The 25,462-nt window shown below is 41.2% G+C and overlaps 2 protein-coding genes across 10 annotated transcripts; both read right to left on the bottom strand.

The window, feature by feature from the left end:
* rrbp1a (ribosome binding protein 1a) lies at positions 1-14,481 on the bottom strand. 9 transcript variants are annotated; one of them, XM_038736884.1, is made up of 27 exons: positions 14,281-14,481; positions 11,155-12,355; positions 9,932-10,086; positions 9,695-9,817; positions 7,535-7,687; positions 7,189-7,307; positions 6,838-6,991; positions 6,072-6,210; positions 5,718-5,899; positions 5,586-5,620; positions 5,427-5,502; positions 5,252-5,289; positions 5,058-5,139; positions 4,925-4,965; positions 4,778-4,829; positions 4,571-4,663; positions 4,370-4,456; positions 4,195-4,284; positions 3,981-4,073; positions 3,830-3,880; positions 3,645-3,725; positions 2,688-2,771; positions 2,388-2,465; positions 1,670-1,753; positions 1,472-1,567; positions 543-686; positions 1-457 (listed from the first exon to the last, which is right to left on the bottom strand). In XM_038736884.1, the coding sequence occupies exons 2-27, from the start codon at positions 12,335-12,337 to the stop codon at positions 419-421; spliced, it is 3,552 nt and encodes a 1,183-aa protein (XP_038592812.1). In that variant the 5' UTR covers positions 12,338-12,355; positions 14,281-14,481; the 3' UTR covers positions 1-418. The 9 variants fall into 9 exon arrangements, with proteins under 9 accessions (XP_038592812.1, XP_038592813.1, XP_038592810.1 ...); XM_038736885.1 differs by having other exon boundaries at positions 4,571-4,660; XM_038736882.1 differs by having other exon boundaries at positions 4,751-4,829; positions 4,925-4,962.
* A 4,228-nt stretch (positions 14,482-18,709) lies between these two features.
* Positions 18,710-24,775, bottom strand: snx5 (sorting nexin 5). Its single transcript, XM_038736964.1, has 13 exons — positions 24,588-24,775; positions 23,210-23,314; positions 22,978-23,088; positions 22,764-22,885; positions 22,542-22,665; positions 22,127-22,222; positions 21,914-22,019; positions 21,759-21,834; positions 21,547-21,586; positions 21,358-21,444; positions 20,929-21,088; positions 20,731-20,816; positions 18,710-20,103 (listed from the first exon to the last, which is right to left on the bottom strand). The coding sequence occupies exons 1-13, from the start codon at positions 24,621-24,623 to the stop codon at positions 20,053-20,055; spliced, it is 1,200 nt and encodes a 399-aa protein (XP_038592892.1). The 5' UTR covers positions 24,624-24,775; the 3' UTR covers positions 18,710-20,052.
* Positions 24,776-25,462: the final 687 nt, after the last annotated feature.

The raw sequence follows: 25,462 nt of genomic DNA, 5'->3' as shown, positions 1-25,462 counted from the left end.
GTAATTACATAGAGCTACACCGTAGTTTATTCATTCATACAAATTCGATGTGTGTTATTGGCAGCCATCTACAGAGGGAAGCAGGCCCCAAAAGGTACTGAACCATAAAATGTTCCCATCATTCAACCACATAGAAAAGACATACAAAGTAATTGCACAGGTTGATGTACATCTGACGTACAATCGGTTTCCCTTTTTAACACTGAACTATGGGGAGATGTTTGGAATATAAGGCAGGGGGATAAATAACTTCTGACATAGCCAGAATTGTTTATGGAATATGGGTTTCAATAAAGATTGTAGTTGCAACAAATTCAATCAACTACAGTACAAGAAAGAAATAGATTTGGAATGCATAACTATGGTAATCATAAGGCATATTTGGCAGTTTTTTGTAGTGTCTGCAGTGAACTCCCTATCAGACGGATGTTCCTTCCTTCAGCTCCACGTATTCTCCCTTGAAAACAGAGTTAAGAAAAACATTAGACAATATAGGAGCTTGGAAATGTGTGTGTGTGGCCCTACCATGTCAGCTGCCTCACCTTGCCTTCCAGGTGCTCCTGTAGTGCTCTCACTGTGTCTCTCTCTTTGGTCAGCTGCTCCTGAGTGGCTTTAAGAAGCTGCTGGAGCTTGGTGGCTGCATGCCCCAGGTCTTTGGACAACTTCTTCTCCTTCTCCAGGCGCTCCTATTCCAGCAGCGGGAGCAAACATTATGTGTCAAAGCACCGAGCAAAAATGAGACTCAATATGGAGACCCAAAGTGTTCACTGTTAAGTAAATATGTGAAACTACATTATTAAATGTTCTTAATGCTTCTTTTCACAATAAGAGTTTATTGCAGGTCATTATTATTTTCCCCAACATTTCATCCCAAATTATTTTATTGTCATTATACCTCTTATAATCAAAGTCTTTATCATCAATCAAGACAAACAGCCCAGACACAGTTATGTAAATGACTGTTCACCCATTCAGACACAGCCAGGTGACATTATGAAAGAGAACTGTCACTGGACAATTTGTGTGAGGTTGAAAGAGGACCTTCTGAAATTAAAAAAGTGCTTCAATTAAATCAAATCAACCTGCAATAACCTCTGCTACTGTAAAAAAACCAAACAACAAAAGACTAATAGTGAGCTGAGATTTAAAACTCCTTTGAATTATTGCTTAACCCATTGTAATATGTTTTGTCTAAATTTATTCATTATTTAGAGTTTAGAGGATGAGCACTCAAGAGAAAGTCCTACTCATGGAGGGAGTAAAAGCCCTCCATCTTTCAAGGTAGCATGTCTTCAAAAATATATATATATAATAAATCACAATGTTGGAGTATGAAGCTGATAAGTCTGTTTTATTCCTATAAGGAGCAGGGCCATCTGAGATAATTTGCACGCTATGAAATCTATAATAATAATCCAGGTCAGACAAAATATAGAAGTGGTAATCACTATGAGTATTATTTGAACCGCACCTTGAGCTGAGCAACATCATCTTCATTTTGTGGTGACTCTGCAGAAACCTTCAGAAGATCCAGCTGAGACTGAAGTTCTGAAATAGTCTTCTGTGCCTGGGAGGTTGACAACACACACACACACACACACGTTATCCATGAGACTTTATTAGTCACCCTCTGGTGTGACAAGACTGAGAAGTCCATGATGGCTGCTACCTGCTCGCACTCTTCCAAGAGCTGCTGTCTCTGAGCCACCTCCTCGTGCAGCTTCTCAGTTGTGTGACTCAACTCGTTCTGGACCTGATGGCATACAAAAATGACACACACACACACACACACACACACACAATAAATACACACAGACAAATACATGTGTATCCAAACATTCTTGTGCCAAAGCAGCAGCACCACACACACACACACAAAAGCTGCTCGACCTGTGCGCCAGGTTAGTTGTCTCTCAGATAATTTCAGGGGAAAAGCTACATTTAAACAAAACTTTCTGAATTGTACAAATAGTATCTGGAAACAAAACAGGAGAAGTGAACATGCCAAAAAAAAAGGTAAGAAAAAGCAGTGGTTAGAGTTATGTACACTCAGTCAGTGCAAACAGTGGTTAGCATAAACAGCCGCTGTGTCGGAGTAGTACTGGACAGACTGGAAATACAGCACTTCTTTATCATTCATGTGTTACCCAGTCCTTATTTAGGTCATGGGTTTGATGTGTTGAGCCCGATCACAAACAATTAATAAATTTGGAGTAAAAACATTAATCACAAATTTATGAATGTGATTTTCTATTAAATTGAACAAGGCTAATTTGAGAATTAATAAAATAAAAAGTAATTGTAGCAAACGAGATCTTAGGAAAAGTGTCCTAGTCAGTGTCCAGTACTCTCTGACAGGAAGTAAAGGGTGACCTTTGCACCCTGACCTGACTGGGTTGAGCCTCAGCTGGGCCATTCTGTTCTCGCTGAACCCCCATCGTGATCTCGCCCAGCTGCTCTCTGACCTGAAACAGGAAGCCGTCGCTGGTTACATAACCGCCCCTTCATGAATGTCCTCCTGTTACACGTCACTGACACCTCACCTTGTCTGTCATGTGGGAGTAATTTTCACAAATTCCTTGACATGTGACATCTCATAAAAAGCATGTCCTTATGCCCCCTCAGTTACACGGTTGTATGAATATGTAAATATTGGTGCCTGGAGGAAGTTCAGTCAGTAAAGTCACCTGTGCAAGCTCCTCCTTGTATGCCTGGGCCTCCTTCTGGGCCACATCCAGCTGGCTCTGACACTCTGACAGCTGCAGCTTCAGCTGAATACAGAGCACAGAGTAGAAATTAACAGATGTCAGACAGTTATGGCTTCAAATGCACCACAAGAGGGTGATACCTTTAAATATGTGAAATGGTGTTTCCAGCATTAAATTAAAGTATGGAGTGATAATTCTTTACATTGACAACTATTTCTATAATGTTTTATTAATTAAACAAAAAACGTATTTCAATTACACCAATCAATAAAACAGAAATGTGCCCTAAAATGTTGTCCGGATATTTAACTCAAAACCTACCCCAACTAAGTAGACAAGAGAATAAGTATTACAATCAGAAAAGATTGGGCACTCAAGTTCACGCCTCCTTAACAGTGGAACTTAAAGGCATACTGTGCAGGATTTTACAGCTGTTGATTGTAAAACACAACATTCAAAATTGGCCCCTCCTCCATGGCTCAACGGACGAGAGAGCCAGCAGCGGTGGTTGAGCAAGCTACAGAGTGAATGAAGAGGAGAAGAGGCATTAGCGAGAGGAATGAACACGCTCAAGCAGACTCTTTACACATCGATGATGCAGAAAGAGAGCAGAGGAGCGAGATGGAGAGTGATGCAACCTGGTTGCTACATTTTTATAAATTCCCGAGCTCACACCCTGCATGCTGTTATTGGGTTGTCGTCCAGAAAAGTCCCAAACACAGCAAAATAAGAAAACACAGGTGCCGCCACATACTTCTAGTGGTCTAAAAGTGATGATTGAGAGGGATTTTTTTTCTTTACGAGTCTATATATTGTTTTTAGGAAAATCCTGCAGAGTATGCATTTAAAACACAAAAATACAACAAAAAAATATATTTTAGCAGTACAAGTTCCAATGAGGTTGCCATCATCTGTAGATTTAACCTGCTCATGTACCTTCTCCATCTCCTCTGAGATCCCCTGGTTATCTGACTGCTTCTCCAGTTGGGCTTCCAGAAGCATCATCTGCTCCTTCAACTGCAGGGGAAACCAAAAGTAACAGTTTTACAAAGCAGCATACATTTCTAACCTGCTATATTCCACACGAGACAACTCAAACTTGATTGTGGAAAAATCCCCACCTGTTCTACACTTTGGTTTTCTGCCTCCAGCTTGTTGGCCTTCTCCAAAGCCTGGTAATGTGAGAGAGGGAAATATTGTGAGGTTTTAAAAATAACACATGGTAAAAACATGTCCATGTCACAGTGATTTCAAGAAGGTATTATAACTTACCTCCCTAAGCTGTTCCTCTGAGTTAGCCATCTTGGAATTCCATACCAGCTCTTCTTCCTCCACACTTTTCTGCAGATGTTTCAGCATTCCTTCCTAAAGGGGTAAGGAAACAGGATTTAACGAGCTTTATAAATTGACTCCACATTCACACAACTCACATAAAAAATAAAAAAAAATGCATCAACACATATTTATTTATTTGTTTCAGTCTTACCGTTTCTGCCAGGACTGTTCTGTACTGTTCACATTCAGCCTGCAGTGAGCCATGGCTCTCCTCGGCCTCCTTCAGTTTCTCGAGCAACTCCTGAAACACAGAAAACGCATTCAGAACTCCTTCTGTGGGGCCAATTCAAACCAGTATTTGGTAACATTATAAAACTGTGGCTTACAGACAATGCTGTGCTTGACTGAGACTCCTGGCTTTGCTGGCTGAGAGCCTCCTGAGCTTTCTGTGTAAATACTTGTAACCAGTTGGACTAAATGAGGAGAAAAGCAGACATAAAAAATAAATACTGTGCACATCATTTTACATAATAATAATAATAACAGATACAATTGAATAAAAGATCATTCAGCATCTCCTCCCCTACCTGCTCGGTCTCTATGGGTATCTGTGGGAAGAGTGTCTGTAGCGTTTCTTTGGTGCCAGTTTGAAAAGCTGTCAGTTCTGCCATAATGTTCTGCTAAAACAATGGATGACATAATCAGGAAGGTGATTAACAGCAAAGTAGTCTAAATGACAAGCCACCAGTGTGGAAAGTTATTCTTACTGCATCATTGGCCGTCTTTTCTCTCACTTCTTTCAGCTCTTCTTGTAGTGATGTGACAAGGGCATCCTTCTCTGTCAGGCTATCCAAAGAACCAAAATAGACAAAGCTGAGATCTATAACAGGCCTAACAATATGTGAGAGTTACCTTTTTTTCATATGCCAAGACTCATTTACCTGTTCTGTAGTAGTCCGAGCTCCGCAGAGCTGTCTGTCTGCTGAAACAGTGGACATGCAAATGAGTCACTGAGATTATTTGCAGGGCAGCTGTAGAATCAGAAATGTGCAACACATCGAGAAGTACACTTACCGGTGTGCTGTTAAGTTGCACCAGTTCTTCTTTGAGTTTTTTAAGTTCATCCTGAAGTGACGTGATATGACTGGCATCCTCACTTAGAAAAACAAAAAACAATTTGGATAAAAGAATAAATCAGCAGAGAACAGACAGGTGTGGAAAATCTGTAACATTTGAGTCAAATAGATTGATGGTAAAAAGCAGAATACCTCTTATTTCTTTGCTCTAGCTCAACAACAGTGTTCTCCTGTCAGAACGGCAGATTATTTGTGATTAGCAGAGCCGCTTTCCACATCTTTGCATGAATAAATTTATATCCGCCAATTAGTCAAGAAGTGTAGCTTTCTTTGTAATAGATCTAACAACAGATGTTGGAACACTTACAGCAGCTTCGAGCTTCATCTGCAGTTTCTTCAGTTCATCGTGAAGTGTGTTCAACTGGTTGTCTCTCTCCTGAAGGCTGCAGGGTGGGCATTTCAATCAATAAATACAACAGCTCTGGATCTCGTGTTGACTCTGAAGAAAGGAGGCTCAAACACTTACCTGAGCTTTAGCTGTTCCACTTCTGCAGCGTTCACCTGCAGATTCAGACATGACAAACATCATCAATGGTGACAATGGGGGGTCAAGCGTCTGGCCGTTTCAGAAAAGTCAAATTGACAATGTATGTCATACCTGATTGTTATCCTCCTCCTTTTTGGTCTGATTGGCCTCAAGCAGTAAGTTAATGGAGGCCACTTGCTGTACAAGCTGGCTTTTCTCTGCCCGTGTCTCCTCCAGCTGGGCGGTGAGGGCATCCACCTGAGTACAGCGCTCGCTGATTTCCGCCTCCAAACTCCCAATACGCACCTGAAACTCTGTTGGGAGAAAGGCCACTTTCAAAATACAAGCACTTACTACTTATTCCATATTTTATATTTGATACAGCCACTGGTCCCACATTTATTTTTTTACTAATCAAGACACCAAAGTAAGTTCTATGCCTTAACATCTGGTAACCATTAAAACATTGTTCCCCCATTCTCTGACCTGAGAGTGCGCTGCTGTCCTTCTGGGCATTGTCCAAAGTGGCCTGAAGGCTGCTGTTTCTACTCTGTGCTGTTCTTAGCTCCTCGCACACCTCCTCCAATCTCCTCTGTAAAGCCTGCTCGCTCTCCCCATGGCTGGCCTGACAACAAAATTGATGTCAGACAAGTGTCAAACAGCAGGGGGCAGCAACGATTCACAAAATTATTACATTTGACAGCTTTTCCTCTCAAAGCAATGTCTGTCCTTGTGGACTGTGTCCCATTTCTTTTATGTATTACTAAAATATCATATTTCCACATAAAACTGCATAATAGAATATAATCCACCAATCAAAGTGTTGTTTGGCATGAGGTTGTGTAACAGGAATATAAAAATGGACATTTTAACAGCATGTCAAGCATTATGTTTGGATTTTTTAAAGGCAGCGTCTTGTTGGAAGTGCTTTTAACTTGAAGGGTTTTTGAGATGATTAGCCTACCTGTGCCTCTATGGTCAGACTTGCAGACTTGGTCAAAGCAGCATACAAATATCACAAAGGCAGCAAACTCGAGTCAAATTAGCAAACTATTAAACTTCCCATAACATCAAAAAGTTGGGGGATGATGGGAAACGTCTAAGCTTGCATGTTGTAAAGACTCTTTAACTAACGGGCTTCTCAAACAAGAAACAGCATTAAAAAAAACAAAAACACATTTCCATGTGGAAACTTGAAATCCAGTATAATTTATAAATGAGATGATGTGGTGTTCCCACAGGCCGGGCCAACCTGCAGCAGGGAGAGCTGCTTCTCAGTAGCGGAGATCTTGGCCTCCAGCCCTTTCCTGATGTGTTCATCAGCAAGCAGACTTTCAGTCTTCTCTCCAAGCTCCTTGGTTAACTTTGCGCATTCCTGACGCACTTTGGCCAACTCCGCATTTTGTCTGAGGACAGAATGAAAGAAAGACAGGGAAAAAAGAGTCAGGACACATGCTACCTTCAGGTCTGGCGCTCCCAACGTGCCTTTGAATTTATACACACTGTACTTAATTGCCACTTTAATTAGTAGCATTATAAAGAGGCTTAATGTATGTCATTATGGATCACCGTTTCTTATTTGCTGTTACAGGGGAACACTCACTTGCTCTCAGCCTGACTAGTGGCTTGGTTGAGGGCATCACGGAGAATGGAGTTCTCCTGCTGCAGACAGGCCAGCTGGGCACTGGGGCCTTTTTCCAGCTGGTCCTGCAGGCTGAGGATCTGTAAAATTACATTTTTTTTAATAAAAGCAGCCATGTTGGACTCTATTACGCTTTGTACAGCTGCGTTCTGTCTCACAACTACATTTTCAAGAAACGGAAAATCTGCATTTTCACTTCTCACTAGCAGCCAGCTACCCTGGAGGTCATGGAAAGAACATGCAAATTAAAATGCACTAATTTGAATTGTACATTCAGAAATTGTAATATTTGTGGATGAGAAGTGACCTTTGCATTGAGCCCCTGGATCTGGGCTACATGGTCCTGGTAACTGGCCTGCATGCGAGCTTGCAGAGCAATCATTTCTTGCTCCCTCTTACTCAGCTGGGAACTCAGCCGGGTCTCCACACTGGCCACCTTGGACTTTTCAGCCGACAGCTCCTGATAAACAGACAGTCACAGTCAAAAGGCAGATACAGACACATTGTAATGTGTCTAAGGCAAAAGAGTCATTTCAGAGTGAAATATCTCCACAACGATTGACATGAAATTTAGAAAAGACATCTATTGTACTAAATTTATTATTTTTAACATACCTTTAATTAATTTGCTGGTGATAGCGATGGTCATCAGAAGTAATAACTTGTGTGTAGTGTATACTTTGTACACAAGATATCTTTTAAAATATACAGCTACTCTAAAGGATCCACTTTGACTTTAATGTACAGCCAACAATAGCCTGACATTGAGATTTGTAACACATGAAAGTGAGAGAGCTCTTTATGCTTCTTAATGGATGCAACATTCAGCCTTGTTAACTTTCCTCTAGTGCCACCTTCAGGACAAAAGATGACGAGACTTCAATCAACTGCTGCGGTCGAAAAGTCTTTTTTGCTTAGGAAGGTTCCTAACTTTACGAAAGGAAAGGAGATAATGCTGTCCCATAATTCTTAGCGGCAGCAGCATTCAAAGTGACACACGTTCTCAAACTCAAACGATAAAATCCATAGACCACATTTAGCAAAAATCCCTGCAATACAGTTGCAAATTATACTTGAATAAGACACTCACAATTTCTTTCTTTTGGTTTGTTTTCTTTTGGCTTTGCTGTAATCTCATACTGTTTTAACACCATTATATGTTTCAGATTGTTGAAATAAGCTATATAGTGTATTAGAATTTTCTACAATAAAAAAAAAGAAATCACTGACCATGACGGATAAAGGATGTTAATCAAGTTACCATTAGCTATAAAGCCTTTTCTCTCTTATGCCATAACTTGTTAATATGCATAGGTCTTGAACTGTCAACAATAACTGAGACCCATGCGAGCTATGTTACTAGTCTTGTAAAATGATCAAAGTGAGGATAATGTTGGAGCGTGTAGGCTCACGTTATGTATTGCCAGCCTTCAGTAATATCATTAATTAATTTTACTTCAGTCACAGATTACCTTAATAAAGGCAATGATCAAGCTGGATGACCCGTACAGTAAATGGAATGTAATATTTCAGTGTTTCCCACATATTGATTTATTTGTGGCGGCCTGCCACATTATCATCGCTGACCGCAACATATTGATTTTTTTTTTTTACTAGGCTATGGGTAAAGTCGTGTTTGATTACAGAGCTGCAAGCAGCACATATTCGCTCAGCACCTCCTCTTGCTTGGTCGCTCTCTCTTGCCACAGTTACGCTGTCATTCTGTGAAAAACACGGTTTACATCCAATAATTGGGTTACATGTTGATAAATATTGGTGGGCAGGAGGGTGAGTGTGAACAAGCATTCTCAACGCGACAACCTTTCCATTATTTGGTGACTGGTGCCCTATAGGCCTTTTGCCATCTTGATTATGAAGTAGGCTAAAATTCCACCGTGTTGTCCACCTTTAGATGGCCTGCATTAAAACAACACGGGGTGCAGTGTCAAAGATGCGCTTTTTGTAGTCCATCTTCATTTTAGTTTCATCACGGCAGGTCACGTCAGTAACATCCACCGTCGCATAATTACGTTGCTTAGAAAAGAGCATTTGGATTCTCTTAGACCCGCTGTCCTCTTTTCGTAAGTCCTCAGGAATTCTCCTTCACATCTTTCCTTGACCTCATGACGTTTTCCATCAAGGTCAAGAGAAAGTGGTTAGGAAAGGAGATGGTTTTGACTTTGACCACAGCCCAAATGTCAGTACACCTTCATGTTCACTGGAGAATGAACCCTTTTAATTGGAGGTAACAACTAAGCTTTTTCCCCTCTGCTGCCACCTTCAGGCCAAGCTGGACATTTTGCCTCAATAGTAGAAATGATCAAAGAATTGTAAAGATTTTCATCCGTCCAACAATTTTGGTTTCTGAGTCTCACAGGGCAGACAGCATGGCTATAGACCAGGCAATGTATTGTGGCAGGAATTCGCCACCATCTTTATCGACCAGAGAGACGCTTTTACATCTAACCTTGGTGAGTTCTCTTAGACGGTTCTTCGCCGCAGAAGCGTCCTCTTGTTCTGCTGCCAGCTGTTTCTCCCTCTCCTCCAGCTGTTTCTTCAGTATGGCCACTGGGTCTCCTTTTTGAGTGGCCTGAAGCAAAAAAGTGGGTCTTGTTACAAGCCTCAAATGCATTCAGTGGACTATCATGTGCTTGTACACTCCACCTAGTCTAACAGGTGTCTTTCCCTCATTACTGACACATACCATGTGCCAGGTGTCTTGAATGATTCCAGCTTTCTCAGACAGGATCTCGATGAGCCTATGAGCCTCTCCCTCACTGAACACCATGCTACTGATGGTGGACACCAGAGCCTTGTAGGGCAGGTAGAGCGGAGCATCTGCAGAATCCACAGCTAAAACTAAAGAGGTAAACACAAAACATTTCAGTGAAACACACAATAACAATGTGGCATAAGAGAAGGATTTCAGAATGTATTTCTTGTTTAAAACTAAAAAGCCACACAGTTTTAAAGTACATTAGGCTGTCACCGTTGGGAAAAAAGTCTGAATTCCCACACTGCCTTAGAAATAGGACAAGGATGCGACTTATCCTTTGGGTCTGGGCCCTGGGCAGCTTTGGCTGGCAAAATGATGGGGCACTGTGGCACCAGGCGGAGACAAGCCTCAGGCAAGGGAGAACCTCACTCCTCTCCCTACCCATTGTCAGGGCACTGAGAGCCTTTGTCAGCTAACAAAACAGGGCAGTGGTGTTTGGACAAGCTGGCGTGCTCTATACCCTTCAGAGCTGAGTGCCAGACATTACCCACAACTGCCATTGGCACTACTTTCCACAAATCCACAGCTAGAAGTTCATCAGTACTGACAGGGTATTACTGCCTTAGATCGAGAGTGTACGCACGTGCGACTCATCTGTCCAGATATGCCCCACTCCACCCTCCAAACTTTCATGCACTCTCACCAGTATTATGGCTAATGTAGTTCTTACCTAAAAGCCCTCCTCAGCCTTGAAATGCAGAGAAGGGTTTGTGAGTGTAGTTTTCAGAGACTTGCAGAAGCACTGATTTGGACACCACCAATGTACCAGTAACAACAGTCAACCAGTCAGCTAACAATGATTGGTTTAAAAAGCATCATGAATCTGTGTTACAATATTGAAATTTGACAGAGGGAAAGTTAACAAGCCCCTAAAGATAGCGTAGAGCCGTGATTTTGGCATAGTGGTCACACTTGAAACTGCAGGTTATGGGATACTCTTCAGAGCCTCGTCAAAGCACTGATAGACTGAAGAGCTCTATGTATTATTATCTTCCCATGCCAAGACTTACTATAGATTTTAACATTATGGAAACAGTGTCATGTTTAATAACCAATAAAATGAGGTATCATTTGAAAAATAAAATAAAATGTACCGTTATAACTGCCAAATGTTGAATATATCTCATATCTATCTAAACATAACTGCTTACCAGGCTCAGTCTTTTTCTTGGAGGCCTTCTTCTTAGGCTCCTGTGCTTTTCCTGCAACAGCAGGAGCCTGCTGAGATCCCACTGGGGGCACTGCCATCACTGGAACGTCCTTAGTGATGGCCTCCAGCACTGGGGCAGTCTTGGAAGGAGCTGGTGAAGACTTGGCTGGCGCTGCAGTGGACTTAGCAGGTTTGGCTAACGGAGGGGCCGACTTGGCTGAGGCCGGGGCAGGGGCCGACTTGGCTGAGGCCGGGGCAGGGGCCGACTTGGCTGAGGCCGGGGCAGGGGCCGGCTTGGCTGAGGCCGGGGCAGGGGCCGGCTTGGCTGAGGCCGGGGCAGGGGCCGGCTTGGCTGAGGCCGGGGCAGGGGCCGGCTTGGCTGAGGCCGGGGCAGGGGCCGGCTTGGCTGAGGCCGGGGCAGGGGCCGACTTGGCTGAGGCCGGGGCAGGGGCCGACTTGGCTGAGGCCGGGGCAGGGGCCGGCTTGGCTGAGGCCGGGGTAGGGCCTGGCTTGGCTGAGGCCAGGGCAGGGGCCGGCTTAACTGAGGCCAGGGCAGGGGCCGGCTTGGCTGAGGCAGTGGTAGTCTTGGCTGGGGCAGATGCAGATACAGGGGCCTGGGTTGATGCAGGGACTGCAGAGGACTTGATTGGTGCAGGGTCAGACACGGGTGGAGCTGATTGGGTAGAGGCTGGCTCGACCTTAGCCACCTTTTTCTTCTTTTTCTCTTTAGGTGAGGGAGCAGGTGAGGGCTCAGCAAGAGCAGGGCTTGGTTCAGCAGCAGTCCTAAGCTGGGTGTCTGCTGGTGCTGCAGTTGGTTTCACCTCAAAAGCAGGAACAGCCTCTGGGGCAGGAGCAGCAGCCACAACTGGGGCAGCAACAGGCTCAGTGACTGTGTCATCAGCTTCAGCTTCCTCTGGAATTTTTTCAGGCTCTGGGATCTTTCCATTGGGCTTTTCTTCCTTCTTCTTTCCACGGCTCTTCTTCTCTGATACTTTGTCCTTCTTCTTTTTCTCAGAGCGAGCAGACTGTATATTACCCAACTCTCGTCGTTGTTTAGCCAGGGCCTCCTCATAAGAGGTCTCCTTCATGGAGAAGGTGGAGACAAGAGCAATCCCGACAGCAGAGATCACCATGAATCCACCAAACACCATTATCCCAAGGGTCTGGGGGTCGTAGATATCCATCGTTCAATTTCAGTTAACCTAAAAAGTGAGTGAGTGACAGACTTGTTAACACAGTTCACAACTAAAAAGATTTTTTTCTAAAAACAGAAACTGTCGACAAGAAAAGTCCAGGGATTTCTATGTGGAGAGACAGAAGTTCATATACTAATTGATAGGTAAGCCAAAAATATTGCTGACAGTATTTCTCTAAAACTGAACTGACAGCAGCTGTATTAACAGAGCAGCAGAGGAGATAGTATTGTGATTAATCTGTATGAAGAACAACTACAATCTTTACCTTCAAAAGCCTTAAGGTGTCACTGCTATCCCCATAAACGTTTGCCTTGAGGCTGGCTACATGAAGCTGATCTTATCAGCCAACTGTGTGACAAATAACAGCTGCTCCAAACCCACACGCCATATAGTTGTGGACTTGGGGCAAAACATGCTCAAATCCACCCTCATAGTGAAATCTCAGCACTGAAACAAACTAAGCTAATGAAAATGACTCTTTGTCACATATGACACAGAATGCTAAAATTATTAGAGCTATTATGGAGTTATGTGGACATGTGAAAGGGATAAGATCCAACCTAAATATGAATTTAAGGACTTTATTTGTACAGACAAAAAGTACACAAAGTTACCAGCAACTTCCAAAATTCCCAGCAGCTGGATGGTGGCCAGTGTTAATATCCTGCCCCAGTAAAGAAATCCCTTAAAGGGTCTTTCAACTATCCCTTTAAGACTCTTAAAGGCACCAGAATGTTTAGCCTGCAGGGGAGGAAAGTTGGCTTAGAGTAGGAGGCAGAGTATTCTTACATCACTATCAGTACCGTTTATATTGTAGATGGTTAAAAAAAACAACAACTACATACAAGTGCTAAAAAGGGCAATGTCGAACTTCATTGTTATAAAACAACAACACAACACTGTAACATGGTAGGGGACAACGGCAGAGCTACTTTCGTATAATCGAAACAGAGTCCAGAGTCCCTGTTCATTGCAGGGTCTAAAAGCTAGAAAGGGAAGCGTTTGTACTGCCTCTAAATCTGTGATATCACACGTCAGTGCATCTCCACTCAGGCCAAACTGAAAAAGATGACTGCAAGAAACTAACTCAGGGTGGCTTTCTGAAGATGAAAGTGCATTTTGTGGTCCTTAAGAGATAGGGTTATGTAAGAAGAAACTGTCTAACGTGCAAGAGTTACAAACTATATAACCAACCATAAGTCCAAAATATCTGACTTTCATTCAGGGGCAATGGAACATCTACAAGGGGTGCTTTAGAATCGTCTTCAGCTAAAATTTTAATCTTTTAGCCTAAAATTTATTAAGTAATGGAGGTTAAAGATGTAAATGCATATATATATATATATAGTCTTTAAAGACAATACTTGCCTTTCATTACCTTTTGAATAAAACACTTTAAGAATAAAAAAGATATTGGCTCGAAAACACCAACTTTTTATTCAGTAAGTTACTTACAAACGTCTTCCAAGAACTTAATCTTAGACAGTTTATTAAATATAAAAAATACTATAAAGATCATATTGAGAGCACAACTTAAACGGGCCTCAAGGATTTAATATAAATTAAGGACACTCCATATGGTTATCCATTCATACATGCATTAGAACAAATAATCCTGTAAGTTATTGTAAGTTAATTATTTGGATGTGATATGCTTTTAATTAACGTTTTTACTTGCAAGCCAGCATTGTAGCTAACACTATGAATCAATGAACGTGGCTGTAACGTTATAGCGTCGGTTTACGTTACAAAACTGTGCTACAAACGCTATAATACAACTGCAAATTAAATAGCTAGAGAACGAAAAATCTAAAATAATTTCAGATAACTTTAATCGTCTTTCTGTAGCTCAGGAGTTAGCAGTAGGTAGCTTTCCAAGCTAGCTTTCCCTGGCTCAATGAATAAAAAAAATTCAAGATTCCCACACTAACCTCACTGGAGATGTAGCTACGTCTGCTTGCTTCAAAGGGAACGGAGACAGGGCAAAACGCTTTGAGTTGTAGATGAAGTGACTTCTTTCCAGAACTACCTTTTTGTCCAGCTACCTAGCTTACTAGCTTTTTTTCCCAGTGCTCTCCCCCTCACTCCGCTGGAGAATCCGTGGTCCGCTGTGAAGTCGTGGCACTTCGAGCTGGCTAGACGTACTGGCCCCGTGCCCCAGATAGCTGCCATAAAACCAGGAGGCTTCTGATTGGCTGGAATGCACTCAAGCCGGAAATGAGCATGCTGGGAGTTGTCGTTTTGTACGCATATGAAAAGCCTCATTAGTCGTCTCGTTTTCTGTCAAACGAAATTGTTTCAAATGGAATGTAACTAAGGACATTTACTCAAGTAAAGTTTTTTCATTTCTCTTGTATTTTTGGTGACGTTACGCTTCACAGTTACAGGGAACATTGCTTAAAAAACCCACTAGATGTAAATACAGTTAGCCTACATGTAACAGTAGCAGTAGTTTGTTAGCCTTAAGATTGTTAAATTATGTAATTCTATGTGGCTGTATCGTGTATGCAAATTAGTATCAGCTTGTTCTGTCTTCACCGAGGGAAATATGCAAACCAACATGTTTTTTTATGCAAATTTCCCCAACATGTTTGGTATCTTGGTTGAATTTAAAATAGAGTTCTGTGGGTTTTAACAATGCTTGGCTGCACAGCATTAGGGGAGCATTGTTTGCAATTAGTATTTATCTTGAATGTATCTTTTACCTCTGATGCTCTGATCTACAGAGACCAGAGAATCAGGATTTTTTCACAAACAAAAGTAAGTACCTTTCAAGCAAGCATACAGGCTTCCCAGAAATAATTATCACTGGCCACGCCTGAATTTGGGGAAAGGTCACCTATAAGTTGCAGGATAATATTGTTAGCCATGGTGACGTCAGGCTGTCAAGCTTGTTTATCTCACCTTCCATTATTGTTACGCCCAAAAAACTAGCACGGGGAGATTACAATGATATTGTATTAATGGGATACATAAACACAATGTGAATTCTTGTGCGTTTGTAACTGATTAAGTATGAAGTGTCAATGAAATATGTAGCTCCTCTGCTCTAAAAATGCTGTCGCACCCCAGGCCACTATTTTGACAGTTTTAAAGACATCCTTGAGACAACTTCTAATAGTATGTTAAGTGGAGGCACTTGTTGCTCAAGTCTAGTCACAGATTGTAGATTGTAAAGAACCTCCAAATAAACAAAATACTTATCAATATACCAAACCAAATGTCATCATCAGCCTGGGGCAGTCTTGGAAGGAGCTGGTGAAGACTTGGCTGGCGCTGCAGTGGACTTAGCAGGTTTGGCTAACGGAGGGGCCGACTTGGCTGAGGCCGGGGCAGGGGCCGACTTGGCTGAGGCCGGGGCAGGGGTCGGCTTAACTGAGGCCGGGGCAGGGGCCGGCTTGGCTGAGACTGCCCCAGTGCTGGAGGCCATCACTAAGGACGTTCCAGTGATGGCAGTGCCCCCAGTGGGATCTCAGCAGGCTCCTGCTGTTGCAGGAAAAGCACAGGAGCCTAAGAAGAAGGCCTCCAAATGTCATCAAAAAAATATATATAATCATGAGGAAGTCAAAAATATAACAGTGAAATTGTTGCTTGTTTATGAAAAATAATTAACCTCATTTACAGCATATACAACCTAGTTCTACTCAACCGTGTTCAATGGCACTTTAGTTTGCAGCTTGTTTTCTATCCTACAACATAATAATAATTATATTCAGCTGGTGTCCTAGGTCATATCTTTCCTTGCTTATGAAAACTGGTCATATCCTGAGATGCAAAATATCTAACTAGTTACAAACCAATAATCATATGACTCTTTATCCTCTCTAAACAGCAAGTGTTTCTCATCTGATGCAGATGAACCAGGGTCAGTGATCACATAGCTGCAGTAAATTGATGTGTTAGCACTGGCCAGATTTGCTTGCTCAGCTCTGTCTTGCTCTAGTATTTGCATATTGTGATAATCAAGATGATAACTAGCCTTTTTACTTCAGCAACTGCTGAGGAATGTACATGATGAATCACACTCAAAATATTTCTGTTGTGTGATGAGATGAAATACTTGCCTTGTTGGTGTGTGCATGTAAATTATTTAGAATTTCAGATGATGTTGTGTGCGTGAAAGCAGATGACTGCCTGAGCAGGGCAGGGCACACTAACCCAGAAAAGGTTTGTCCTTTGAGCTTTTTAGTGTTGGCTTATTGACATAATGGCATTGTGGAAGGAAGTAAAAACTTGCCCTTAAGATTTTCTACAACTCCTATGTGCTACAAAACTTGTATTTTTGTAATTGTATTCCTTTAATTTTCATTGATTAAGTTACCACATGTAACTAAAGAAAGCTGGTAATTTGTCACTGTGCGTCAGTATAATGACGGCTAAAACCTGAATACTGGAACTGCCAAACGGCTCCCTTGAAAGACAGTTGGTGGTTAGTTTTCCTTAATTTTCTACTTGCAGTCTGCTGTGTGAAGCTAAAGAAGAAGACTGTTGTATGAGCCCCTTGTGTTGAGACTCTCTAGGTAGGGAGGGTGCAAATGTCAGAGAGATATGAGGCCACAGTGTCAGTGTTGCTGGTCTGTCTTTACACTTACTGTATAGTGCAGCTCAAGAGGTAGAAAGGTCAACTGTAGTTGTGTGCAAATTCTACCTGATGGGAACCAGGACAAAGCATCCTGTTCTGTTTCACTAAGGAAGTGCAGACAGTTCAGTTACGTCAGCAAGCCCTGCAGGTGCAATTTTTTGTAGCGAGTCCCTTCTGAGGACACAGTTTCTATTTGAGGAGGACTTCATGCTTCATGCCTCCATTCCTGCTCCAAGGCTTCTGTCTGCATTTATCATGACTTTTCATTTGAACAGTACAGAACTGTTGGACATGAGGCAAGTGCTCTCAAAGGCTCAGTTAGTCTAAGTTAAGATGTAGGCAGGTAATGGTAATAGACTCACAAACTCACTTGTATTTCATGACATGACACAGCATGAAAACATACACGTGAACGCATGCCTTTTCCCCCCAGTATTTGCTCTGTCCTTTTAATGATAGCGCTCCATTATGCATTTGCAAATTCCTGGGCCTGATAGTTTCGATGTTGTCGATTTAATTAATGGCAAATCTCTATGGTCCCCAAAAGCTCAGAAAATGAGCAAAATCTTACTCCTTATCATACATTTAGAGACTGCAAATTATCTATGCGTGCCCGAGGGGAGATAAGGAAATTCATAAAATCAGCGAAATAAGTCTTTGAAGCAAGCAGATGTGTTCCTTTACACCAGCGCAGACATTTTTTACACAGGGCATCATTGCTTCAAAAGTTTTAGTTCTGTGATTAAAGCAGGGAGGGAGAAAATTATTTATCATAATAACACAGCAGCTACATAAAGGGAACATAAAAAAAAACAAACTAAATTTAGGACTGATACTTTTCTGTTTCATTCTGATCAGATCAGACAGACAGACACTCAGATCAGTAACTGCGTATTTTCACACATTGAAGGGAAATATGCATACTGTAAGTAAATGCCTAGATCCTGGCACCATAAAACTGACACCTCAGGCTACTTATTCCTCTTCATGTTCCAAAAGAGGCCTTGTTCTTTGGATCCTCCAGAGCAATTCTTAAATACTGTTTGCTCCGATGATCGCAATTTGCAAACTAACCCGTTTGTACTGATGATGTGTTATGATCTCATTGGCTGTGATTTCATCCAATCAGTGAAAGGACCAGAACAAGTCACTCTGACTGCACCACTGGTGTCAATATTGACAAATCCATCATAGACTGGTACTGTATGCCCAGTCTACGCACGTGGTCATTAAGACCTCTCCACGTCTCATTCAGGTGTAACCTTTCACCGCTGTGTGCATGGAATTACTCAAGTGCAGCTAAATGAAGTTATTAAGCACAACATTTTTCCAATAATCGATAGCAACACCACATGTGGCATGTTACAAAATAAATTTCTTAAAACCATGCCTTTAAATACATACCATCAATAAGGTAACACACTGTAATGCAAAGACTAGCAGTTCAGTTTCTGTGCAGATTATTTGTTTAGGTCATGTTGCTTAGTGCTGCTCAAAATGTAGGACATGAAATGTGCATTTTGGTGATGGCAATTCCCACGAGCTCTCTGGCATTTCCTCAAAGCTTACCTAATACACCACATGGTCCCATCCCAGGATCCACTGTGGTCAATGGATTTAACACAAACATGCATCCAGCTGTGTTTAAGTTCAAGGGCCCACACGGTAAAAGCAGGATACAGTGGATAGACAGACTCCGCCACCTAGTGGTATGATGGGTAGCTCTTTAAAACACAGACTGTATTTTCATACAACACAAAACCACAATACAGACGGTCACAGATCAAACTTGGGAAAGTAGGAGTTTATTCAATGCCATTATTACAAATTTATAAAATGCTAATGTTCTGTAAGAAAAGTGTCATGTAAAGGAATTCACACAGCTGGAATCCATTAGAAATACATTCAATTTCTTATAAAACTACAATGCATTTTAACGCTCCACCGAGCCTGGTCTTGATTGTGAAGGGTTTTTTTTCTCCATCTTCTTAGTGCATGTTTTTGTAACTGTTTAAAATTAACAAACTGTTTAGAAGATCTGGTAAATGCAACAGGTCTGATAGGAGACCCCAACAATAACAAAAGGGGAATTCAGGGAAAAATAAAGAAAAACAATAATTACACACTTAAAAGGAAAGAGTGAATTGGCAGTTGGTTGGGCGACGAAGCTGCTGAGGACGTAATACATGTAGTGCAGGGGTATTATGAGTGCCTTGTGCAAATAACAAAATGCAGACTCAGTCATTACTAATGTTTATTTTGCCGAGATAAAAAATGCTCAATTAACTTATTGTTTGACTTACTCTCCTCCTCACCAATCTCTCGCTCATCCATATTTGCAAAACTAGCCACTTCTTACAAACAAGAAAATGGGGACCGATCCAGCTGTCCATTCCTGAGGTGACGTGCAGCTATTCTTGAACACTTGAAGATGATCTGTCTTGATTACCAAGTTGGTCATGAGTTTCCTTACTACAGGGTTGGTTTGTCTGCACTCTAATCTCAGAACCCGGGAATTCAAAGCATGAGGATGTTTTTCCAGGGACTAGCTTTGTTTCTGTAAAACTGTCCCATTAGCAAACAAAGAAAATCCCAACAGATTAAACATATGAATCATAAAACTTAAGTTATGGCTATGTGAAAAACATTCTCCAAGAAAAAATTTAAAAGGGTATATGAAAGAATAGGTTGGAGGCTGAATTTATGGAGGCAGAAGTACGATCAAAAAAAGACAAGGATTTCTATTATGTGCATAATGTAAGAAATGAGAAAACAAAAAATTGGGGGGGGGGGGGGGATCACCTCTACTGGTGCTGCAAAGGAAACGAAGACCTTAATGTTGGCAGCCTCATTATCTGGAGGCACTCACAATGAGTTAGACTTCCAAAGATATTGGAAAAGGATGGATCATGGAGCAGAGGACAGGGACTCTGTAAACATGAAGACATTCTGTGAACAAGACACTTAGTCTCCAGCAGGGTTTTTAAGTGGCATCAGACCCATGGGTAGGAGCAGAGATGGGGCTTGGAGTCATGTCCATGCAAGGCCCCGAGGACGCCAGGTTTCCATTTGCTATGACTGGTCACTTGGTGATGGTAGGACAGGAACACTTGAAAACATATCAGTTGCTTTTGAGCAGGTCAATGCATCCCTGCAATAGACTCACATTGTTCTGTGGAGACAGGAGAAAACAGTATTAATACTCCTAGTCCGAGTCACGAGGACATCCATGATCCAATAAAAATTTTAAATGTTTCCCAGTCACAAGCTGACATTCACCTTTTATATTGAAGGTAAACGAATGATGTCTACAAATGATTCCAATATATATTTATGCATTTAATATTTTCCTAGATATGAGTCCCCAGAGACGCCCCTCTAGTACAGAAACTCCTTTCACTTTAGCCATGAAGGGGAAGATGAGCAAGTGGTGACAAGATTTGTGGTGAAGGGATTGGAATCAGAACCGAGATTTGCTGGTAAAAAGCACCTTATTTGTTTTAAGTGTTTGCAAACCATATGTTATTGCACTTTTGTGTATATAGCAGTACATTTAAATTAAAAGTGCGCAATAGACTACTTTAGAATTCATTATTCAATTTTGCACATAACTAATGTGATTAATCGCAGAAAATCATGCAATTAAAAATTGTAATCGTTGCCCAGCACTAATTTATCACCTTGTAACATATGATGATGATTGAGATATTCCTGCTGATGATGTTAGCAGGTGCATGCGAGAGCGTGAAAATCACCACACTTCATTACAAAGTACAAGGTGTGATGGTAAGCCGCTCACCTTGGCGTGTTTTATCTCGAGTTCAGCCATCTCTATGAGGTTCTTCCTGAAGGCAACAACACGCCTGCCCTTGAAACTGGTGAGTTCTGTGAGGATGACAGCATTCAGTTAAAAAGTGCTTGGACAGTGCATGCCATTTTACACACAAAGAAACCAGTAAAGAATAAGCCTGCATCTCAGATGCGCGGACGCACAAACCTTTCTTCCCAGACTCTGAGAGCTTGTCAAATTTCTGCAGGCACTGCTGCTGGTACTCCTCTGCCTGGGCGATATCCTTGCTCTTCAGTCGAGCCTTATCCAAAGCCTTGTTAGAGTTCTCATAGTCAGCTAACGCCCGAGCTCGCCTGTACAGAAGGTCCTGGCGGGTTGCAGAGAGGTTAATGTGACAAATTTTATTCCTAAATCTTCATTCAGATTTACTTGTAAAAGGACAATGATGATTAATACTGAGCCCTGATCTGTAGTATACTGCAGATTGTTTGTTATTTCAATGAGTATTGTTCTATCTGGTCAGACTGGGATGCATAAAGTGTTTGAAATACAGCAATAATGGAACTTCATAAACACAACTTTTACAACATAGCTGTGAATCTGCGCATCTTGTAGGAATAGGTAAACATGTCTCACCTTGGCGGCCTGGATGTCTCTCATGTAATATCTTAGCAGCTCTGTGAGTTTCAGCTCCTCGTCAGATGCTACTCTTCCCTCTACTTTCTGCAAGGACACAAATGAAGACACATAACAGTGGTAATCTGGAAATCTGGACAAATATTTACAAAGGTGTCTCAGTTTGTTGGTTTTTGAAGTTCTACTCACTCGGAGCTTCTCAAACAGGTCTGACAACTTCTCCAGGTGTCTGAGAAAAAAAGCAAAGCCATGAGATATAAATAAAAAAAGTAACAATTCACCTCTACAAGCAGAGATTTGTTGCAGTCCACAAGATATGGCCAAACGAGAACCATTGCTTAAAATCTTCATACACTAGTTTGTCTTTGCATAAAAGTCACTAAATTTTAAACCACACTCACTTCTTATTTGCTGTGCTATCATCAGCAGAGATACTGTTCAGAGTGGCAGAGACGTGAATGTAATCATCCGCAATATCTGTAATAACGGAGATGAGCAATTAAAACTAAGCAAAATTCCAAAATGCATTTTAACATGCTAATAAACTCTCAAATACTTTTGTGTGAGCGAGTCATTTTCTCTGCTTTGGCAGTGGAATCTTTTATCTTGCTGTAGTAGTCGAGAAGGAACGTCTTTTCCTGCTCAAAAAAGTCATCGACTTCCTGTGTGGATAGCAAACACACACAGACAAAGGTAATTGAGGAAGTGCCAACAGCACTGCATCTGTTATTCTGTTATATACTGTAAGCGGATCATGCAAAAGCCCCACCTTTACTCCTGAGATAAGGACCTCGTCGGCCGACTTCACCATGTTTTTAAAGAATCCTCCAAACATTTCCTTGGCATTTTTTCTTCTCACAGTCAGCTAAAATGACAGGATTTATAAAGGAATACATATTAAGAGCACTGTGATTTATTTATTAAAGCATGCAATTTGACTAAGTAGGGGCTGAAGTAATGTTTGTGATTGTACAATAGTCAATAGTTATTTAATTATTAATTTAACTCTTAGCTATGCTCTGTAACGAACACCACAAATACTGATTGACAAAGACTACAAATATAAGCATAACTGCTGATCACAGCAGGATGTAAGCTATGGGTCACAAGTATCCAGCAAACGCTACTTCCTGTCTTTCCAACTGACAACTCGGGAAAGGAAGTCAGCATTATGAGGAACTCACATCCTGGTCATACTCTAAGAAAATCTGGAAGTTTCTGTCTTTGCTTAAAACGGGGTGAGAGGACAATCTCTGCAGGAAGACTTCATGCACTTGAACAGTTTTCTTGAAAACAGCCAGGTATTCACTGAAAAGAAAAGAGTGTACATTACGCAGACAATACGAATAGCAAGAAGATGTTTTTGTTAAACAATAAGTGCATGTTTGTTTGAGTGTCAAACTCACGCCTCCAGCTCCTGCTTCATTTTAGTGTACTCGTCCTTGGTCATGGTGGCTTCACCTTCCCCCAGTTTGTGCATCTTCTCTCTTGGGCTCTCAAAGTCAGGCTTTGGGGGCGCTGGAGGAATCTATAGATGTTCAGCAGGAAATAAATGGTTCACGGTTCAGGTTAAATGGTGTTAATGTGTAATATACAATTAAACTCAGTAGTCTAACTCACGATGAGCCCAGCATATTCCTCTGTCTCAACCAGGGTGTCATGTAGCCAGTTGAAGTCTTCATGCTGCCTGGGAACGGAGAACTCTGGCTTCTGGAAAGAGCTAAGTGTGGTCTGGGAACAGACCAAATGTTAAGTGTTTTGTAAGGACAACTGTCAACATATCAGCAAATACCTTTATATAATATCCTTAAGGTTAGGAGTAAATTTATGTCATGGGATACAAACTTTTTACCTTTGTATGGACAGTAAACTTGACTTTGTCCCTTTCACAGAGTGCATCAGGAATGTCAATGAGAAGAGAGGCGTCATTGTTTAGATCCACAGACACAGCACGCATCTAAGTAGAAAGAATACACCAGGTTATCCAAACAAATGTAGCTGGCTGATGTTATGTGTACACACAAAAATGATCACTTGTCAAGTACAAATGCAATTTTTAAAAAGAAATTTGTGGTCACGTAGTTTCAAATTCTGCTTTTAAGAAATATGCAGCAGGTTTCTCGTCTGATCATCCCTCTGGACTATATGATAAACGCCAGTTTATTTACTGTGTCTTGTTTTGATTTGTCTACAGTTTTGCCTCTCTGAAGGTTTCTTTTTAAACTGTAAAACGAGGGACACGAATCAAGCACAATTCATATCTGTTGCATTTTGAATATTGTTTTAATAATACCAATAATTGTAATTCAGTATAGTCAGTATAATTCACATATTTAACTGTATCAGCACAATCTTAGCCAATAAGGCAACTGTTTTAAGAGCTAATCCCACACTCTCCTTGATCTGTTATAACATAAAGAATAAACAGTCTTGACTAACTATCTTGCTGGTGAAAGAATACACCTTACACTTAGTGTGCCAGTTTTTTTGGTACACCTATCAAGGATACAATGTTCAGTTTTTGTGTTCATTTTTGAGGCTGTCGTTTGTAGTCTTACTTTTTATACACAGTCTATAGTCTTACCTCATTGATTTAATAGACTGCATACCGTACAAAGGATAGAGAAAATATTAGAAACTCTTCTCAGTATAACGCAATACAGCTCAACAGGAGCACAAACTATATCCTCCAAAATGACCATAACGTTGAATACACACCTCTCCAAAAAATTAAACAAGAAGGCAATGTTAAAGTTATCTGGACACCTGTAAGAACGCTAACAATTTTAGCTCAAAGTCAGCTGAGTTGTCACAGGCCAGTTTACTGCACAGCGTTAATGGAGTAACGTTAAACACGTAGAAGAGATACAGTGATGTTACTTTTCTGTAACTTTAACGCTAACTATATTATACGTTGTCGTGAACGTTAACGTTCCATGTTTTGACACGTTCAGTAAGTTAGGTAACATTAGCAAACAACACTGTTCTGCATACATGCAGTTTGACACTCCTCGTTTTAACGTTACCCGCTTCTTGGTAGCGTTATCTATAAAACGTTAGCTCGCTTTAGCCAGATGCTAGCGTCGTGTAGACAGAAAACAACACAAGTTAGCGGAAACAACTTAGCCAGAAAGCAATCGTTAGTGTTAGCTATATCGTTAGCAACCTTAATGCTACCAGGTCTGACTTTAGGTGCACTTTAACTACATGCTAAGGCCCATTTAACTTACCTTTTCCTTGCTGCTTTCGTCTAATGTGGATGTCATGACTGGATTGAAGTCGACGGAATAGCAAGAACAGGCCAACAACGCAAATAACAAAACCACCAGCTATAAACTAACGTTATATGCAGGAAGTTCTCCCTCTGCTGCCTGACAAGCTGTCAAATCGTTCCTTTGTCGCCCCCATCCTGACGATGAAAGATTAAACTCCACCTTAAAGGGAATTTGAGTGGACACATCGACTTTACAAATGCTATGATTGGTTTTGAACCTAATCAGTCATACCACATTTTTATAGGCTACCCGTGGTTTGAGATAAAGGCTATGTGATAACTTATTTTTAAACAGCACATGTTACATTTGGTTTTAATTAGGTAACAAACAGATGAGGCGTAATGAGCAGAACAAATAAATGAAATTAACTAAAGTGAGCATCAACAACCACACGGATGTATTTCAATGTTACGCTGCACATTATGGGTAATGTAGTTTCTAACGTTATAAAATGCCGTACCCAACCAAACTGGTGGAGGGTGCATCACCTTTATCAAGGATGAGTTTGCCTACAGGGAATCCCCAAGCTCAGAAGATTCAGAATGTATAATAGCTGAAATCTATAGCCCAAGGAAAGAGGGAAATGTTAAATTGATTAATTTCTATAACCCATGCAAAAACTTAGATATCAATAAACTTAATGAAATGGCAGGGACTGTATACAGGAAAGAAATATGGTGTGGGGACTTCAATGCACACAACAGCTTATGGGGCAGCAATCACACAGATAATAATGGGGACATAATTGAAGAAATGATGGAAGAAAGATGACTGGTCTGCATTAATAATGGACAGGGAACACGAATGGATGTGAATAGGGGTAAAACATC

The sequence above is a fragment of the Micropterus salmoides genome, unplaced genomic scaffold (assembly GCF_014851395.1).
Source record: "Micropterus salmoides isolate LMB-PRFRI ecotype aquatic unplaced genomic scaffold, ASM1485139v1 Ms_hic_scaffold_22, whole genome shotgun sequence".
NCBI lineage: Eukaryota > Metazoa > Chordata > Actinopteri > Centrarchiformes > Centrarchidae > Micropterus > Micropterus salmoides.
The sequence above is the reverse complement of the archived record's forward strand: the minus strand, read 5'-3'. Positions and strand labels throughout refer to the sequence as shown.

What these genes read in the sequence shown, in the direction of transcription:
- rrbp1a (XM_038736880.1), bottom strand. Translation starts at nt 12,337, where the DNA reads ATGGATATCTACGACCCCCAGACCCTTGGGATAATGGTGTTTGGTGGA. An exon ending in TTCAAGACACCTGGCACATG is followed by an intron (nt 9,818 to 9,931) that starts GTATGTGTCAGT and finishes TTTTTGCTTCAG; the next exon opens with GCCACTCAAAAAGGAGACCC. An exon ending in AAAACCAAAGTGTAGAACAG is followed by an intron (nt 3,726 to 3,829) that starts GTGGGGATTTTT and finishes TTTCCCCTGCAG; the next exon opens with TTGAAGGAGCAGATGATGCT.
- snx5 (XM_038736964.1), bottom strand. Translation starts at nt 24,623, where the DNA reads ATGACATCCACATTAGACGAAAGCAGCAAGGAAAAG. An exon ending in AATGACTCGCTCACACAAAA is followed by an intron (nt 21,835 to 21,913) that starts GTATTTGAGAGT and finishes CCGTTATTACAG; the next exon opens with ATATTGCGGATGATTACATT. An exon ending in CTCAGAGTCTGGGAAGAAAG is followed by an intron (nt 20,817 to 20,928) that starts GTTTGTGCGTCC and finishes TCATCCTCACAG; the next exon opens with AACTCACCAGTTTCAAGGGC.